Source organism: Vipera ursinii (assembly GCF_947247035.1).
Source record: "Vipera ursinii genome assembly, chromosome: 4".
Classification (NCBI taxonomy): domain Eukaryota; kingdom Metazoa; phylum Chordata; class Lepidosauria; order Squamata; family Viperidae; genus Vipera; species Vipera ursinii.
The window spans coordinates 77,001,326-77,021,917 of record NC_139514.1 but is presented as its reverse complement, the minus strand read 5'-3'; the positions used below and the strand labels follow the sequence as shown (position 1 = coordinate 77,021,917).

At 44.5% G+C, this 20,592-nt stretch overlaps 1 protein-coding gene across 2 annotated transcripts in view; it reads right to left on the bottom strand.

Annotated features, from left to right (window-relative positions):
- Positions 1–20,592, bottom strand: part of LOC310639678 (arylsulfatase D-like) — a 68,708-nt gene that overhangs the window by 33,125 nt on the left and 14,991 nt on the right. For both annotated transcript variants that reach the window (XM_083361512.1, XM_083361513.1), the window contains 2 exons: positions 12,104–12,226; positions 9,584–10,007 (listed from right to left, as the gene is read on the bottom strand). In XM_083361512.1, coding sequence (XP_083217638.1) covers positions 9,584–10,007; positions 12,104–12,226 — 547 coding nt within the window. The remainder of the gene's footprint in view (positions 1–9,583; positions 10,008–12,103; positions 12,227–20,592) is intronic.

Below are 20,592 nucleotides of genomic sequence, written 5' to 3'. Positions count from 1 at the left end.
AGATTTAATGCTCGTTTCAGGGTGGCTTTATAGTTGGTGAAAATCCTTATTTCCCTGTTAGGTTTTATCGGGGTGACAATAGGGGTTTCCCAATTTCCCCCCTCCACCGGTTCCAGAACTCCCAGCTTTACCAGCCGGTCCAGTTTGTTCTCAATTTTGTTTTTGAGAGCGAACGGGAGTCTTCTAGCCTTAATCCTGACTGGTAAAACTTCTGGTCTTAATTTTAAGGAGACTGGGCGCCCTGTATATTTTCCTAGAGAGCCGTCAAAAATGTCTGTGAATTGGTTGCAGACAGCCTCGAGGCTTGCGGCCTGGGTTGCGTTGACTCCCGTTATTGCGATTCCTAAGGCCTCAAACCAGTCAAGGCCTATTAGGCTAGCTCGGTTTCCTCGGGTAACTAAGAGAGTTAAATTTCCCCGGAATTGCTTGAATTCCACCGGTATCTTGGCCTTCCCCTTTAGTTGGATTGGGGCTTTTTGGAAATCCGCTAGGTGGATTTGGGTGGGTTGTAAGGGAATTTGCTGCTTGCTGTGGCGGCATATTTCCCGGAAAGTTTTAAACGAAATGAGGGAGACCGAAGAGCCCGAGTCAACCTCCATTTCGCAGGGAACCCCTTGTAGCCGGACTTCAATTTTAACCTTGGGTCTCAGTAATTGGACCGCTGGCGACCCCCTATCCCTATTACGGCCTGTACTAGGGACCCAGGGGGCTTTTTGCTAGTGGCCATTGTAGGTCTCATACCTGAGGATGTCGCCTCAAGTTCGTGCAGGCTCTCTCGGTTCCGGCTTTGGCATGCAGCATGGATGTGCCTGGTCCTACCGCACCCGTGGCACTTGGCGTTGTGGAAACGGCAGGTGGCTCTGGGGTGGCTTCCTCCACAGCTGGTGCATCTAGGTGGTGTTTCTTTAGGATTGCTGTTCAGGTAGTTGGTGTTTTTGCTGGCGGTTTTGTTGCTAGTTGGTCCCCCTCGTCCGTCATGGCGGCCTTGGAGTTTTACGAACCTCTGTTGGATGGCATCAACGTCGGTCATGTCCTCATTTTCCCAGTTGTCGCTGTGGGCTAAGTCGTCCTGGTGGACTGACCCGTGAGGTCCGTTGCCCAGTTGCACAGGGGTTTCACGGTGGCTGTCTTCATAGGCCATGATTTCCATGGTGACCTCAGCCAGGGTCAATGAAGGCTTCACGACTAACTTCCATTGAAGACGTTCATCTTTGAGCCCTACGACGATCTGGTCGCAGATCCAGTCCTCCAGGTCAGGGAAGCAGCACCTTCGGGCAGCGTGATGGACCCTAGCGATGAAGTCGGTTGCCGATTCATCTGGGAGTTGGCACCGTGATGCAAAGTTTACATGCCAGAATAGTTCGGACCTTGTAGGCATAAAATGTTTGCAGAGTCTGTCCGTGAGTTCCGCATAGGGTACTGCGGCGACAGGTTCAGGGCTGAAGAGTGCAACAGCTACGTCATACACTACTGGCCTGCTGAGGCACAAAAGTGCCGCTGCCTTGTGCCGGTTTTCCGTGATTTTGTTGACCACTAGGTAGCCCTCTACTTGTCCCGAGTGCGACTCCCAGCAACCGGGATAACGGATGTTGAACTCACAGATGTGTCCGAGGTTGGCCATGCTGTCCTGGTCCGGGGTACTGCTTCGTGAGTGTGCGGTGGAAGTTGTGACTTCTGCCGCCCAGTGACTTCAACAAGTGACTTAGTGCTTGGGCCGGCAGAAGAGGTTTTCTTTCCTTGGCTTCGTGACTTCAGCTCCGCGAAGCAGTAAATCCCATCTTCGTAACCAGTGAAGTGGCTTCAGCAATAATGACCCTAAAGAGACAGCTGGCTCACAGTAACAACCTTTATTTAGTGTGGAAGTGGACAGACAGCAGGGTGGCGGTGTCACTCTTTTATACACCAGCTGGCGGACCCTTATCCAATCCGCATAGCGCATTTTTCCCACTGCGGAAGCTTGGTCCAATCAGCAATGCCCGGTTTGACAACTTGGAGCTGTCAACGTGTTGCCGTGCCTGCGTAATACTGGTGGCCGCCTTGACAGCTGAGAGCTATCAAGCTGCCGCGTGTGCGTATTCGCTCTCGGCAGCCTTTGACAGCTGACAGTTGTCAAAAGCTGCCACGTGTGTTCTGTCAGAGGTTTTACCTCACAACTATTACAACTTTAACATAGTATTATAATTTTAACATAGTAGAACTTCAACACATAACACTTAAGGTTTTGTATGGAGGAGTGGATCAGTTCCTGCAGGTTGACCTCAGCACCCGCTTTAGACAGCAAAGAGAAGAGCTTTGCTCTTTTTCTCCAGGGCCTTTGAAATTGCCCCCCCCCCTTTTCTACCTTAAAATCCAGAGCAGACAAGTTTTTCTATTGATCAGCTGAGGATACGGTAGTTATGATTTTTGTAAGAAGCTGAGTGTACTGGTATGTGTGAGTCCACCCCCCTCAGCATGAGCTGAGCCTTGTAGGAAGTGGATCTGCTTCTCCGCGCAAAACTGAAGGGCTTTGCAAAACCATCGAGGAAGGAGCCTTCCTCACCCAGCTCCAGCTGGCATAGTTTTTCCGGAGCTTAGAGTCCTTCCATACAAAGGAGGAACACAATGCCAGGAGGAGAAGCAGCAGAAAACAGAACTGCCATTTCCAGAATGGAGATGGGAGACGTGGGGCAATGCAGGGCAGTGAGAAAGTACAGACCAGTGATCACTGTGGAAGGAAGGATGGACAGACACCTGGGGGAGGCAAAGGAAGCTACCATAAACCATCTTTCTCCCTTTTCCAGCTGGGATGGAGGCAGCCCATATGGGCTGCTGCTTCATGCAAGCAGGTGCAAACCTGGCGACTGAGCTAAAGCTGCCTCACTCCCCATTCTCTTCCCTGTCACTCCCCATTCTCTTCCCTGTCACTCCCCATTCTCTTCCCTGGTAGAGGTGACAGGGAAGGCTTGCGCTGCCCAGTCATGGCGCAAGCCACAGGAGAGTTGGTGGAAGAGGTAGTGGCTGCTGCTGGGCAGGTAATCTGTGGGGCAAAGTGAGGGTAAAAGAGGGGTGGCAGGAACCAAACAAAGCCCCTCCAATGGCACATGTGACTGTTGTGCAACAGTGGTGGAACCTTTCACTGTCACTCCCCCCGGCTCCAAAACGGTGGAAGGGGACTTGGTAAGGTGACTGAGCCTCCCCCACCCATCATCCGTAGTATGGATGTCTGGCTTAAAAGGGGTGTGAAAGAGAAGAAGCGGGCAGCTGGATCATTGAACAGGTGGGGGGGAGGTCAGCAAGGAGGGAGTGACCTGGCTGCAGGGGCCAGGGGTATGTGGGTGTGGGGCACATGGAGCAGCTCCACCTTGTGGCGGTGGCTGCATTGCAGTCTGGGATGGAGTGGGCAGGCTCTTAACTAGGCCTTATTTTTCAGAGAGGGCTTATTTTTGGGATAGGTCTTATTTCTGGGGAAACATGGTAGTATTTGTACTGTAGTCATCAGCTTACATTCACACAACCCTTGGTTGAATTTCAAAATAACTTTACAATTGATTAGTCCATATATCTATGCTTCAGAAAAACAGAGAAAAAGCTTTTAAAAGAAGCTATGGGTGACCAACCTATTTTTTGTTTCAATTTCACTTATTGTACAGCATCCAATAGATTACATCTAAAAGAACGAGGCTTTCATTAATAACATCAATGTTACTTGTAACCTATGGATAGCTTACAGATATAATTATGTACTGTATGGAACAATTATAATAAATAATGGACATTTCTTATTGATACTGTTGCATAAAACTATCTATCATCTATCTATCTATCTATCTATCTATCTATCTATCTATCTATCTATCTATCTGTTATGTATTTATATGTTAATATAACATTAAACATTCTTAATGTATAAGAACCAACAGGGCTGAGGTAAAGCTGCGGCAGCTTTTGACAGCTGTCAAAAGCTGCCGGACAGAACTACGCAGGCGCCAACCGGCGGACAGCTCTCGGCTGTCAAAATCACCCGGCAACAGCGCACGCGCCACCAGATGACAGCTCCGAGCTGTCAAAACCAGCCGACTCCGATTGGCGGAAGCGAACAGAGCGGGAAACCGGCACAGCCCTGATTGGCCAGACGTTTGACAGCTGCTAGTATAAATAAGAGCGATGTTCTTCTGTTGTTTGCCTGGTTCCTAATAAAGTTAAGTTTGCTTAACTTTGCTGTCCTGCCTGCTCCTTCAAAGCACTGGCAACGAGGATGGGATGCCTGCTTGCGTAGCTGAAGTCACCGCCTAAGGGGAGAAGAGATTTTTTCCCTTAGCCCGAGCTAGTCACTCGCTGAAGTCACTAACGGGAAGCCTAGCTTCCACAACAACGCAAGCAGCACCCACGACCAGACAGCATGACGAACCACGGCCATATTCGCGAGTTCAACACTCGCCACCCAGAATGCTGGGAATCACACCTAGGCCAGGTAGAAGGGTACCTGGTAGTTAAGAAAATAACCGACGATCGGGCCAAAGCAGCCGCCCTCCTCTGGCTCAGCAGGCCAGCCGTTTACGATGCCGCTGTGGGACTTTTCAGTCCAGAACCCATCGCAACAATTTCCTACGCAGAACTCACCGAGGGACTGAGCAAACACTTCATGCCCACGAAGTCAGAGCTGTTCTGGAGAGTGAATTTTGCCCGACGCGTACAACTTCCTGACGAGCCCGCTAATGACTTCATAACCCGGGTCAGACACGCTGCACGGCGGTGTCGGTTCCCCGACCTGGAGGACCGGATCCGGGACCAAATCGTCATCGGGCTTAAAGACGAGCGCCTGCGGAGGAAACTGATCGCCAAACCCGCTCTAACGCTGGCTGAAGTGGCCATGGAAGTCATCGCCTATGAGGACAGCCACGGCGACAACCCATGTCCCCCTGATAGCGGACCCAGTGGGTCCGTGCACCAGGAGGACGGCACCTTCAGCGGGCCAGAGGATGACGACATCTCTACGGACATCGATGCCATTCAGCGACGGTTCGAGAGGCTCAAGTTCCAGCGCAACAACCGAGGGGGCCCTTCCAACAACAACAAGAGTGCTAGCTACCAGCCTAACAGAGCTAAATGTGCCAGCTGCGGTGGAAGCCACCCGAGGGCAGCGTGCCGGTTCCGCAGTGCCAAATGCCATGGATGCGGAAAAACAGGTCACCTCAAAGCCGTGTGCCGTAGCCGTAGCCAAGAAAACCTACATGAATTGGAGGTGACGTCTGCAGGTACAAACCGACCCACACCCAGGGAAAAACAAAAATTTAAACCTCTAGTACAAAATGTAAAGGAAAAAGCGAGGGAGAGTACGGTCCACAGCATCCTTAAGCCCAAAGTCAAGGTGGACGTCCTAATCCATGGAGTCCCTTGCGAGATGGAAGTTGACTCAGGGTCCTCCGTCTCTCTCATTTCTTGGCAAACTTATAAGGACATTTGTAGCCGCAGCCGGCAACAACCTGCCTTACGTCCCACTAAACTCCGCCTAGCGGATTTTCAAAAAACGCCCATTAAGCTCAAGGGAAAAGCCTCAGTCCCAATGGAGTTTAGACAATTTAAGGGACCCTTTACTATACTAGTCACCCAAGAAAACAGGACCAGCCTGCTAGGGCTGGACTGGTTCGAGGCACTAGGGATAGCACTTATAGGCATCAACGCCACTCAGCTGTCAAACTTAGACTCCGTCTGCCTTCAATTCACGGACGTTTTTGACAGCTCGCTTGGGAAATATACAGGACCCCTGGTGTCACTAAAACTGAACCCTAATGTAATGCCCATAAGAATCAAGGCTAGGAGAGTCCCCTTCGCTTTGAGAGAAAAAATAGAAAACGAACTAGACCGGCTAGTCACTTTGGGAGTTTTAGAACCAGTCGAAGGGGCCGAATGGGAAACACCCATAGTGACCCCAATCAAGCCCAATGGCCAAATCAGACTATGAGCTGATTATAAAGCGACCCTGAACCGCGCATTAAACGCCCATGCTTACCCGGTCCCGGCTGTCAAAGACATCCTCGCGGCCATTAAGTCAGGCGCCATTTTCGCTAAATTAGAATTGGCACAGGCGTACTTACAGCTGCCTGTCACCCCTGACACCACCCTGGCACAGACAATTGTCACGCACAAGGGAGCATTCAAAATTAACCGCCTTCAATTCGGCATCTCTGCAGCCCCAGGGATCTTTCAAGAAATCATGGAAAAAACACTAAAAGGAATCCCTGGGATCTGCCCATATTTTGATGACATTCGAATTGCAGGGAAATCTGAAAGGGACTTAGCAACCAAGCTGACAAATGTGCTCCTTAGGTTCAGAACAGCAGGGCTCAAATTAAGGCGAGACAAATGCTCCATAGGGGTACCCTCAGCGGAATTCCTAGGGTTCAAAATTGATGCAAAAGGGATTCACCCCACCGAGTCTAAGATAAAAGCCATCAAAACAGCACCTATCCCAAAGAATAAGCAGGAACTGCAAGCCTTTCTGGGGTTAGTTAATTTCTACCATACCTTCCTGCCACACAAAGCCTCAATTGCAGAACCCCTCCATAGGCTTTTAGACAAAGGCAAACCCTGGTCTTGGTCCCTATAGCACGACGAAAGTTTCAGACTTCTAAAAAACTTATTGACCAGCAACGCCACGGTGGCACTGTTCAACGAACAGCTACCCCTATGTTTGGCATGTGATGCCTCTCCCTACGGCATAGGAGCGGTCCTAAGCCACTTAACCAGAGAAGGAACCCAAACCCCTATAGCGTTCTATTCCAGAACGCTGTCAAAACCTGAGCGCAATTACGCTCAAATCGATAAAGAGGCTTTAGCCATAGTGGCCAGCGTGAAAAAGTTTCACGACTACGTCTATGGTCGCCAATTTACCATTTTTACGAATCATAAGCCCCTGTTAGAGATTTTCACACTAAATAAACAAACGCCCCAAATATTATTTCCCCGCATCCTCAGATGGTCCACCTTCTTGTCAGCCTATTCTTTCACATTAGAATACAAACCAGGAAAAAGCATGGGTCACGCAGATGGGCTTAGCAGACTGCCCCTACCAGTAATTGACCCAGACCCCGCACCAGCTGGAAAAATCCTAGCTATATCCGAACTGCCAGAATGCCCTTTATCAGTAAGAGACATTTCAGCAGCCACAGCTGCGGACAAAATCCTGGGCAGAGTTTTAGGCTACGTCACTTCAGGGTGGCAAACCACACCCCCAGACCCAGAATTCCAACCTTACTTTCTAAAACAAAAAGAATTATCCTCCCACCATGATGCTTATTATGGGGCAGCAGGGTAATAATACCTGAAAAACACAGATTAAAAGTCCTAGAAAGCCTCCATGAAGGTCACCCGGGAACTGTCAAAATGAAAGCTTTAGCCAGAAGGTATGTCTGGTGGCCCGGCCTCGACAAGCAAATAGAAACACATGTGGCTGGGTGTTACCCCTGCCAACTTGTCAGAGCAGCCCAGCCCCAAGCTCCCATACACAGATGGGAAACAACAAAAACGCCCTGGTCACGCGTCCATTTAGACTTTGCAGGTCCCTTCCAGGGACAAATGTTCCTAATAGTCGTAGATAGTTATTCTAAGTGGTTAGAGGTGGCCCCAGTCACAAGCACAACCTCTGCAGCCACAATACAAGTTTTAAGGGGGTTGTTTGCCACACATGGGCTTCCGGATGTATTACTCTCTGATAACGGCCCCCAATTTACTTCCCACGAATTCCAGAGTTTCACAACAGCGAACTCTATTAGGCACACCACCACGGCTCCATTTCACCCCTCGATGAACGGCTTGGCTGAGGTGATGGTGAAATCAACCAAAGAGGCACTGCGGAAAATCATCACCGGCAATTGGCACCGCAGACTGGCTCAATTCCTATTAGCGCAACACACCACCCCCTGCACGACTACCGGGAAGTCTCCGGCAGAACTCCGCTGGGGCAAACGACTGACGACCAGATTGGACCGTTTACATCCAGATAGAACCCCAGCAGACCCAGAACTTCCCCTCCGGCACAGGACTCTCAGCACCGGGCAAGCCGTCTGGGCTAGGAACTACGGAGGTGGCAATAAGTGGACACAGGTAGTCATCATAGAACAGACAGGTCCCCTATCATACATCGTCGACACCGGGAACAACACCCACCTCCGTAGACACATTGACCAGTTACGGCAACGCAGCCCACAGAATATGGGGGAAAGGGGGAACTACGAAATGCGATCAGAACCCCCTCCGCAAACACTGTCACACCAAAACCCCCCCGAACAAATGGCACCACAACAAAACCCCGCACAGAATGACTTCCTCCCACAAAGGAACTCTGAAATGACGGAGCCAAACCCCCTGCCCCCCGAGCCAGATTCCAATACACCTGGGGAGAATGAACGACCAGTAGAGACACCCCCCCGACACTCCGAAAGAATAAAAAAAAACCCCGCCTACTTGGAAGACTTCGAATGGGGAAACCCAAAAAAGAAACAGTGGGGGAAACGTCAACTCAATCAGAGGGAGGGGTAAGGGGTGTTATGTATTTACATGTTAATATAACGTTAAACATTCTTAATGTATAAGAACCAACAGGGCTGAGGTAAAGCCACGGACAGAACTACGCAGGCACCAACCGACGGACAGCTCTCGGCTGTCAAAATCACCCGGCAACAGCGCACGCGCCACCAGATGACAGCTCCGAGCTGTCAAAACCAGCCGACTCCAATTGGCGGAAGCGAACAGAGCGGGAAACTGGCACAGCCCTGATTGGCCAGACGTTTGACAGCTGCTAGTATAAATAAGAGCGATGTTCTTCTGTTGTTTGCCTGGTTCCTAATAAAGTTAAGTTTGCTTAACTTTGCTGTCCTGCCTGCTCCTTCAAAGCACTATCTATCTATCTCTCTATCTCTCTATCTCTCTATCTCTCTATCTCTCTATCCATCCATCCATCCATCCATCTATCTATCTATCTATTAGGACGCTGAGCTTGTCGATCAGAAGGTCGGCAGTTTGGTGGGTCAAATCCCGAGTGCCGCGTAACAGAGTGAGCGCCTGTTACTCGTCCCAGCTTCTGCCAACCTAGCAGTTCGAAAGCACGTAAAAATGCAAGTAGAAAAATAGGGACCACTACGGTGGGAAGGTAACAGCGTTCCGTGCGCCTTTGGTGTCTAGTCATGCCGGCCACATGACCACGGAGACGTCCTCGGACAAGCGCTGGCTCTTTGGCTTTGAAACAGAGATGAGCACCGGCCCCTAGAGTCGGAAACAACTAGCACGCATGTGTGGGGGAACCTTTACCTTTACCTTTTATCTATCTATCTATCTATCTATCTATCTATCTATCTATCTATCTATCTATCGATCGATCGATCGATCGATCTATCTATCTATCTATCTATCTATCTATCTATCTATCTATCGATCGATCTATCTATCTATCTATCTATTCATCCATCCAATCTGTATCTGTATAATGTCTACATGGTGTCCACATGTGGCAGATAAACAATTTTAATGCCTTTCTTTTTGTTATTGTTATTTCTTCTTGTTCTGAATTATTAAATAAAAAATAAAGTTTTCCCAGCAAAAAACATACCTTTTTATAAAGGAAATGGCCTCTTTCAGCATAAGAAGTGCAGCTCTTTCTACTTTCATTGGCTGCTCTATAATGTCATAGTTTCTCATTATAATACATTCCCAATATCTCACAAAGCCAAATCTTGAGTACCAGGAAACAAAGAAGAAGAAGTGAAACAAAACCAAAGAGAAGATGGCTTTCCAACTGAGAGAGACAAGATGATTTAGTTTTGCTGCTATACAGGTCAGAAGAGCAAGGGTAATTATCTGAGTAAAAAACCAGAGTTTCTTCTGCAGTGGAAGATCTAATTCAGAGAGATGTGAGATTTGGCAGTCATTCATTAGTGAAAATGGCATCCCATAAAAATAATCAAATCCATGATTTAATGGATGATGGCAGTAGTCGTTACGGTATTCACAATTCATACCTTGATGCCACTTGCCTGAAATATACAGTAAAAAAGACAAAACAAAAAACAAGCAAAGCAGACATGAATATCAATATCAGTAACAAAGACAGGCTTACTTTAACCACTACTTTTTATATTTCCTTATTCATTTCAAACATATCCTATTTTTCCAGAATCAGGAGGGAAAATTGGCTACAATTTTATTGTATGTATACACAATCACATATTTGTGTGTGTTCATTATTGTTATATGTTATGTACTCTTAAAAAGTACCAACTGCTTTTCAGTAATCCAAAATAATGTATAACTTTTAATTAAAACATAATAACCAAAGTGGCGTCCAAGAAAGACCAAATGAAAAATAGAAAAAAGGCATGGCAAGGCAAACATCTGGCTGACTGTGTGACCAACCATCACCATCATCATCTAGGAATAATTAAAAATGTGATACAAGGCATCTTTCACAGGTTACAAATGTTTAAATGATTTCTAACCATTTTTAATCTTTCAATTAAATTAAACTGATTTTAATCAAAATATTAAAACATTATTAGAAGTCTTGTTTAATCTTAACCATTTTGATCTTCAAAAGAAGGAAGATGCTAGACAAGACTTTATTTTCTTGGAAACCTAACACGTATATATCAATCATAGTACATATATGATGGGATTAAATATTTTTATTTTGTATGAATCATTATTCCTAACATTTTTATTATTTTCTATTGATAATCCTTCCCAAATAGGGAGGTAATGCACTTGTTTCTAACAAACTATGGGATTCTTCATTTACTTACCAATTATATCCACATTACAATAGGTTTTGCTTTATTTATATAAGGATGGTCTAGTTAACTGCCATTCTTTAGATCCAAGATTCTTCAAAATTGCTCTATCCCTTCTTACACTCTCATACAATTTCAATATTACTGATTTTATGTAAAAGATGAAGGTAAAGAGATCCCCTTTCAGTCATGTCTGACTCTAGGGCGCAGTGTCTCTGTTTCTTATCTCTGTTTCTTAGCAGAGGAAGCCAGTGTTGTCCGAAGATATTTCTGTGGTTATGTGGCCAGCATGACTATATGCCGAAGTGCATGGAATGTTGCTACCTTTCCACCGAAGTAGTACCTATTAATCTATTCTCATTTGCCTACTTTCAAACTGCTAAGTGGACAGGAGCTGGGGCAGGAACAGGAGCTCATCCCATCATGCAGTGCTTGAATCTTGAACCTGGGCTGTCAGCTTCCAGCTGACAAGCTCAGTGTCTTTAACCGCTGAGACATCATGCCCCCTGTTGCTTTTTGTATAACTTTAAAACAATTATTATTTGTTTTGTAAAGGAAGCATATATTTCTCTATAAAATTAACATTTGAAAATTAAACTTTGTAATTTTACTTTTGTAGAGAAAAGATATGCATCCTCTCTAAAAATATGTTTTCCCTACAATCTAATGCCCTTAACAACTTCCAGAGCAGTCCAGAAAAATAGACAATTAATCACAATGATAGTTGTCAGGATGGAAATCACTTGGTATCATGCTTGTAAAAAATCTTCAATGTTTCTAAATTTTAGATGAACTTTTAAAGACTTCAAAAACTTTATTAAGCGAATTGTTTTATTCATTTTGTGGTGGCTCTTAAAATCATATTTAAGGTATTGTAGTCAATAGCATGTGATTATTAATTTATTAACTGTTTGCATTTTGTTTGTATGTACTATGTCACTGGTCAGATATTTTAAAACTTGGGTTGAAAATGTATAAAATATTCTGTGACTGCTAAGTTATAATGAATGTATTTTTTCTTGTGAGATAACATAATAATCCCAATTTCTAACTTCCATTTAATTCTTATAGAATAATTTCAGCAGAGTTTATTAATTGAAGTAAATTAATTTTACAGTGCTTAGTTAATCATAAATTGAATGGAATATTTTCTCAAATTAAAAATTAGCATATGCTTCTTACCAAACAAGCTTGAATTAAATATTCTGTTATACTTGTAAACGTCACATAAAGATATTAGTGGAAAGGACAGTTCTGATCAAAATTATCCAAAATGAAAGCCATGTAATATGTTGCTTTGTCTTTTACCCAAACATTTGCAGGCAAATATATAATATCCTTACCTATTAAACCTGTGCTGTAGCCTTGTCTCTGCAATATCTTTGCAAATGTGGTCTCATTTAGAGGAAGACCACCAGAACTAGCAAGTGACTGAAGAACACGATAGCCAATGGTTCCCTCCATACCTAAATTTAAAACATAAATTAAAAAACAACAACAACCAGTCAATGTCTCTTGACTGCAAATGGTCAACCATCTATGCAACTAATGACATTTTTTTTATTAATCAGTAAGGTGTCAACACTGTAACAATGGATGTTCCTGCTCTGACAACTGATGGAAATTGCAGCCATTTTTACTTTGCTTTTAACATGCTTTTTCTTCTGTTTAGAAATCAGGTGTGGAAGAGGGGATGGGGAGAATGCTTGAGCTCAGCTAGCCATAATAGTAACGCAGTTCCATGGGACACAAACCAATAAGGTTTTGGCGGGCTGAGGAGCTGGGGAGAGAGCCTGCGCTCCAGGCTAATTGGAGAATGTGATTTATGACTGCTACGTGGGGGTGGAACTTGCAACTTGTTACTTTATATCTGGAGGAAGGGAATCTAGTTTTGGGTTCAACTATGTAGTGCCAATACTTTGTTTCCTGAATAAAATGTTCTCTAAGGAAGAATTCTTGCCTTAAAGTTCTTTAAAGGGTTTCATCTATTGGAACCATGACATTAACCCAAAACTACTTTCTACCTTGACCACCTTGGGATCCTGAGCTCCTGTCACCTTTCCTAAGTCAAGGGATAAGCTGACAAAGACTCAGGGAAGACCTCATCATGGAAAAGGAAGAAGCGCCTGTAACTAGCACTCGGGCCAAGGCTGCTGTCTTCGTGGAGACAAGCCATTGCACCGCAAGCCATTGCACCGATGGAGAAAGAAAGTTTGAAAGCCTTGCAAATGGCTTTGTGTGAGAACTGATCTGGTCCTCGGAATGGACCTTGCCCAGCAGAGACTCCAAGCATCTTGAGGCAACGCTGCTGAAGACAAGCTCTTCGAAAGTGCCTGAAGTCGACTTACAGGCAGGAACCTCTCAAGAATCAGGCTCCCTGGACCAACGGGGAGCCAAGAGATAGGCAATCATTGAGGACTTTGGAGAATGGAAGTACCTGTCTGCAGTCTGCAGCTAATCGGTGGAGAAGTTAGTGGAGGGATTCGAGGGGCTAGAGGTGAAAAGCAGGGAACAACTCTCCCACTCCTCACCTGTAAGTGAACATGATGACTGGTGGGACTGATGCCAATCTGTGCCTAAGAGAAGCCCCAGCCCCACCGATGTAGAGTGAGCAGCTTCCCCGCATTCAAAGCTACCAGTGCTAACCTCCAGCCCGGTAAGGAAGGAGAGCCTTGGCCACCACTCAGGACACAGCAATCCAGGTCATCACTGCTCCTCTAGAACTCCAGAGCACTGCTCACAACACAAGAGCCCCAGCCACCTGAGAAGCCCTAGTCGGCATCGATCATCGTGATCTCCCGACAGGTACTGCCACCGTGATAGTTCCAGACAGTGGGACTATAATGACAGCCCTGACAGACGCCCTCACTACCGAAGCCTGAGCCACCACTGGTATAGTCAAAGCCTGGATCATCACAAGTACCGTGGGAGCCCTGACCATCGTTACTATCAGTCACACAGCCCTGAGCATCACTGTCAACGTTGCCGAAGCCTGAGACCTGTGCAGGGAGAAGATCCAAATGTGGGCATTCAAAGAGATTTGATTCAACAGCTGTGTGCCCTGTTGGAAAGACAGCAACAGGTTGGGGTGCCATAGCTGCTGACGGCTCTGCAGCAATTGGGGATGCTGCCGCTGGGAGGTCAACAACCGTTAGCAGTGCAGCAGCCATGGGGGGACAGCAGCCTCTGAATGCACAGCAGCCGATGGGAGGCCTACAGCAATTGGGGATGCCACTGGTGCCACTGGGAGGTCAACAACCATTGGGAGTGCAGCAGCAATAGGGGTGGAAGCAGCCCCTGAATGCACAGCAGCCACTGGGGGGGCCTGCAGCAATTGGGAATGCCACAGCCACTGTTGGGAGGTCAACAGCCATTAGGAGTGCAGCACCCACTGCAGGGAGGCCAACAACTGTTAGGAGTGCAGCAGCAATGGGGGCAGCAGCCCATGATGGCACCACCCCTTAAAGCAACTTTTGATGGCGATCCAAAGAAGCTGATTTTATTCCTTAATCAAGTATGTTCCCACATGAATTGCAATGCCAATTTTTACCCAGATCCAGCTGCTATAGTCGATGCTGTTGCTGCTAATCTGGAAGGGGAAGCATCTGAGTGGCTAAACAATCTGTAAAGCAAGCGCCCGAACTGAGAAATCTCCATCACTTTCTCATTGGATTGAGGGCCAGGTTCTAGGACCAATGCATAGCCTTCAAAGCAGAGAAGCAAATTCACAAAATAAAGCAAGACAGTAGACTTGTGCTGGAGTACATACGAGAGTTTCGCAAAATAGCAGGTCAGATTGAAAGATGGCCTGAGCAATCCCTACAGCATCACTTCAAGGAGGGCCTTTCCCAGGCCTGCATCTACCGAGCTGTCCCTGATCAATTGCAAGAGTGGTATCAGGCAGCAGTGAGATTGAATGTCGAGCTTGCTCATTACAAGAAATCATCCCTTCCAGAAGCTGGGCTGAGACTAGAGCAGACTAGGTAGCTGCCTCCATGAAGACCCCAGCCATTGCAGCCATGGAAACCCCTAAGCGACCTGCCAGTCCACCAATCAAATGCTTCAGGTGTGGACAACGGGGGCACTGAGTGGTGAATTGTTCAATCCTGTACCCCCAACAGGGAAGTAGATTGGGGCCACCAGTAAGGAAGAAACCAGCCCAGCAAAAGCTGGGGAAAGAAAAATCAAGCTGGATCACACAAGAGCCCATTACCCAGGTCACATTGCCCACATAGCAGACCTCCAAAACCCAAGCCGGTCCTACCATCACTCTGCGATTAAGGGGAAAATGACCCAATGGTGAGTCGACCCATTCCACCTTTTGCTCTTGCTGCTAAGCTTGTAGTCTCTAAGACAGGGGTACAAATGGATCTGAAAGTGTTAGTGGACTCAGGATGTTCTCGATGCATTATCAGTTTGCCAGTTGCCCTCAAGATGGGTATACGAGCAAGATTGCTCTTTAGGCCTATGAAGTTCAAACAGGCAGATGGCTCCTTAATGGGAGGGACTTTAGTCACCCATCTGACAGAACCTATACGCTTAGAAATAGGTGAACATTGGGAGTTCATCCATTTCGTGGTGGCCCCGAAGATGACTGAGGCTGTGATTTTAGATCTAGCCTGGTTAGACAAGTGGAAACCTTTTATCTGGTGGGAAAAGGGGATGAGGACTGTGAGATTGCCCATAGGGCCCAAGCCCTCCCTTGAATCTGCCAACATTACTGGAGCATCTAAGCCATTCACTGAATCAGCAAAGATAGCTGCCATTCTCTGACCGGGCAAACCACTCATTCCCAGTGAATAATGAGATTTAGTGGAGGTATTTAGTGAGAAAGAGTGTGACATCTTGCCACCCCATTGACCAAATCACTGTGAATTGAATTATTAGCAGGGGCTAAATTCCCAAAGCTGAGAATGTATGCTATGACCCCACTTGAAATGGATGAACTACAGCAATATGTGAACAAAAACCTAGCAAGAGGCTTCATTGAGCCAGCCAAATCCCAGGTGGGGGAGAGTGGGTCAGGGGTTATTTAAAGAGAACAAAGATAGGTCACCTCGTCTCTGTGTGGATTATAAGGGGTTAAATGCTGTGAGTATAGAAAACATGACTCCCTCCACCCCTTGAAGGACCTCTACTAACCCATCTTGCAAAGGGGAGCATCTTCACTAAATTGGACCATTGGACCTAAGAGAAGCATACTACCGAGTGAAAGTAAGAAAAGGAGATGAATGGAAGACCACTTTTAACTGTCTTATGGGTGGCTATCACTTCAAAGTTATACCTTTTGGACTACACAGGGCTCTAGATGTCTTCATGGAACTTATCAACCAGGTGCTACACAATCATTTATACAAGGGGTTTTGGTGTACCTTTTTTTATTAAAGAGTTTCATAAAAGTTACAATATTATCCCATCCCCAACCCACCCTTAAACCCCCTCCCCCTCCCCCACTTCCCAAAGCTGATTACAGGGTTACAAATATATAATAATCATAAACTAACTAACATTGATCAACTATCTAAATAACCAAATACATAATATACTTTAACCCGCCTATATCATGATTACAAACACTCTAAAAATATCCAACTTAAAAAAAAAATAACAATCTAAAGTTTACTCATAAGCTAAATGGAACTTTTTAGTCCCATATTTTTTCTGAATATAATCTGTCCATCTTCTCCAAACCGAAATGTATCTTTCTTGTGAATGTCCTTCAAGTAAGCAGAAATCTTAGCCATTTCTGCTAAATTTGACACTTTAAGCGTCCATTCCTCTATAGTAGGCAGGCAATCCTTCTTCCAATATTGCCCTACCAATAACCTTGCAGCTGTTATCAAATTCAACATCAAATTAATTTCTTTAGTATCACAATCTGTAATAACACCCAATAAAAATAATTGTTGAGTAAACTTTATCTTTCTCTTGAAAATCTTTTGAATGTTCAACCAAATTTTAATCCAAAAAGCTTTTATATTTCTACAAGCCCACCAGATATGAAAGTAAGTAGCGTCCAAACTACCACATCTCCAACATTTGGGCTGTAAGTTGGAATACATACAAGACAGCTTTTTAGGATCCAAATGCCATCTATAAAACATTTTATAAAAATTTTCTCTTAAGTTTTGGGCTTGAGTAAATTTTACATTTCTAACCCAAATTACCTCTCAAACATCCAATGGGATCGATTCTTGAATATTTTGAGCCCACTTTACCATGCAGTCTTTCACCAATTCCGTTTCTGAATCTAATTCTATTAAAGCATTATAAATTCTCTTTATATGCGCTCGAGTTTGATCTTTAATCTGTTTTACCAAATTTTCATCCATCAGTGTCAAACCAACCTTCTGATCTAACTTCCACCTAGCTTGCAATTGGGTATACTGAAACCAACACTGTACGATATTTTCTTGTTTTAACTCGGCTACTGACCTTAATTGCCAATCATTCCCTACCAGTCTAAGTAATTGCTTATAAGAAGTCATATCTAAATTCACACCCATAGATATTAAATAGTTATTATTTAATAAATCCCCCTCATATAAGCTTTGCTAGCATCCCAAACCATGTCAATCAGTGTTCCTTTATGCATGTTCAAAACAAAAAACTCTTTCAAATAATCTTTACATTACTCTGAAAGTACATATCTAAATAAATTTTCATTCAATCTCCAAGATCTTCTTATCCCATCTTCCCTAAATAGCTCCATCCATACAGGACTATGATACAACAATGTTCTAGGAAAAATCTTGACATTCTTGACTCTGGAAATAAGATCACCAGTAATTAAAAAAAAATCAATTCTAGAAAACGATTGATGCCTGTCCAAAAAAAGTAAAATCTCTGTCCTCCAAATTTTTCTCCCGCCAAATATCTCTTAATTCCAAGTCATCTTTCAAGTCAAAAAACCCTTTAGGTAATCTAGAATAATTAGGAGAATTTTTAAAAGACCCCTTCTTGTCCTTACTTGAATCCAAAACACCGTTCCAATCATCCATCAAAATAACAGATTTATAATCCAATTGAGTTAATCTATCATGTAAAAACTTATAAAACATTCTTTGCTGTTGATTAGGAGCATATAATCCAATAATGAGAATTTTCTTGCCTTGTAGCAATAATTCAATAATAACATATCTTCTCTGTGGATCAGACTCAATTAATGTAGCAGATAAGTCTCTTCTTAGATAAATAACCACCCCACTCTTTTTATCTGGAGCAGATGCTATAAAATGTAGTCCCAACTGGGAATTAATCAAATTCTTTTGATCTTTTGCACAAATATGAGTTTCTTGTAAGCAAACAATATCATTTTTATGTTGCTTCAGGTAGTGAAACACTTTCTTTTTTGCGGTGAGTTTAAACCATTAACATTCCATGTCAAAAACTTTATCACCATCCTCAGCGACCTGGAACCTCTGGAACGCCACCTGAAGATCCGCAGTTGGTCTCTTCGGTCGCGCCCCTCCCACTGGCTCCATAGTAACAGGGTCTTGTATCATAGGCACAGAGTCCATCTTCTGTTTCAGTTGCTCCTTTTCTTTCTGTTTGTGCGCAGCACGTGTCATTCTCTGCTCTTTTGGATCACCCTTTAACAGCAAACTCTGTTCAGTAGATTCAGCCAATTGTGCCTCTGCAAAAAACTGTGCTGATGCCCCTTCAACATTGTTTATCTTCTTTCACTCTTTTGAGTAATGGAGATGGTGGTGAACCTGCTTTCAGGACATAGGTATAAAAATCTTTTGCCTTTACGATCGTATTAAGTCTATATCATGTCCCTGCATAATTTACCACTATTCCAATAGGTATCTCCCATCTGAACTGAATTTGTCAATTTTTAAGCTCATCAGACAAAAAACCAAAATCCTTCCTTTTTCTCAACATTTTAGGAGGTATTTCTTTCAAAATTATAATATCTTGATCTGCAATTTGAAATCTCTGTTGATAAAAGGCCTGGATGATTGCATTTCCAAGTGACCTCTTAGAAAAATAAATCACCACATCTCTAGGTAAATTTTTCTGCCTCGCAATCCAAGAATTGACCCTGAAATTTTTTTCCACCTCCCTTAATAACTCCTTAGGATCCCATCCCAAGATGGGAGCAATGACTTTAATCACCTCTTCCTGTAAATCCTCTCGAGGGTTTTCTTTTAACCCCCTTATTCTCAAAGCAAATTCCATTTTTTTATATTGTGAAATAATCACCTCATCCTCAGTTTTATCAATTTTATTTTCTGTTTTAGCAATTCTATTTTTAAGTTTTTCACTATTTTCCACAACTTCATCCACACGATCATCTAAACATTCAATATGTGCAGCCAGCCCTTGAAGTGCAAGCAAAATGTCTTCTCTCTATTTTTACACTCAAGAAGATCAGCCACCTCTTCCTTTATTTGATGGGTCATTTCTTGTGCCTGCAGCTTCAAAGCATCCTGCAAGTCTTTAAGTGTAAGTGCTGGTGGTGGAGGAGAGGGTGGAGGGGATCTGAGCTTTGAAGTGGATTGCATTGCAGGTTGTATTACAGGAGAAGAAATTGAGGTTTTAGAAACAGCAGGAACTGCCTGCCATCTTGAAGCCATTTTCCAACTTGCTACAATTCACTTTCTCTTATCACTTTCACTTTCCCTCTGCACTTTGGAATAAAAATAAAATCCAAAAATAAGGAACCCTTAATAATAATAATAAAAAATCTTTAAAACTCTAAAATCCAATATAATGTTTAAATTTTGACAGAATCTTCATACTTTATTCTTTCAAAAAAGAAAAAAAAACATTTCGGTGCCATCTTTTCTCTTTCAAAATCAAATTTATGTATGGGGAAGATTAAAGCACCCCAAGTTAAAGTTCTGGATACTTGCAACTTTACTCCTCCTGGTCAGCTCTGTCTGCTTTAAAAGCAATCATAAATCACTACAATCCGCAGATGTGGATGCAGCATCTGGCTTCGCCCCTGCTTTGAAGCAAAGGTTTCCTGGACTCGGAGAACGCCTCGGGCTCCGTGGGAGCTCTCACCCACCGACCCCCCAGATAATTCTGGGAGGTCTTGGGGAGCTCTACCACTACCGTAGGAAAGCTCACCTCCCCCTCTTCTCCCGTGAGGGAAGTTTACGAGCTGCGGGACAGCTGATTGTCACCATCTCCGCGGATCTAACGAAACCTCAGGACGGGCAGGCAGAGAAAAGCTGCCATTTGGCGTGGCGTTGCCACCAGAATTCCCCGGGTTTTGGTGTACCTTGATGACATCCTGATATACAGCAATAACATAGCTGACCATGTAAAGCTAGTGCGAGAGGTGTTAAAGAAATTATTGAATGCCAAACTATATGTTAAATTGTCAAAGTGTGAATTCCATCAGACCTGATTGGATTATTTGGGCTACAGAATTTCCAGTGAGGGTATTGAAATGGATCCTGCAAAAGTGAGAGCCGTAATTGAATGGCAACTCCCCAAAGACTTGCAAACAGCTTCAAAACTTTCTGGAGTTTGCCAACTTTTGCCAACAATTCATCCCCTCATATACCAAAATTGCTTTACCTCTCATGGATTTCTTAAAAACAGGCAAAGATGGGGGAAAGCTGTGACTGGGCAAGCCGCTAACATGGACTATGAACTGTCAAACTGCTTTTGAGAATCTGAAAAGGCTATTTGCGGTTGAGCCAGTCCTAAAGCACCCCTGCCCCGAGAAATCTTTTGTTATTCAAGCCAATGCCGGCAACATAGCCATCAGAGCTGTACTATTGCAAAAGAACCATGAGGGGGTCCTGCAGCCCTGTGCCTACACCTCAAAAAAGTTCACCGACTGCCAGAGAATATGGGCTGTGTGGGAGAA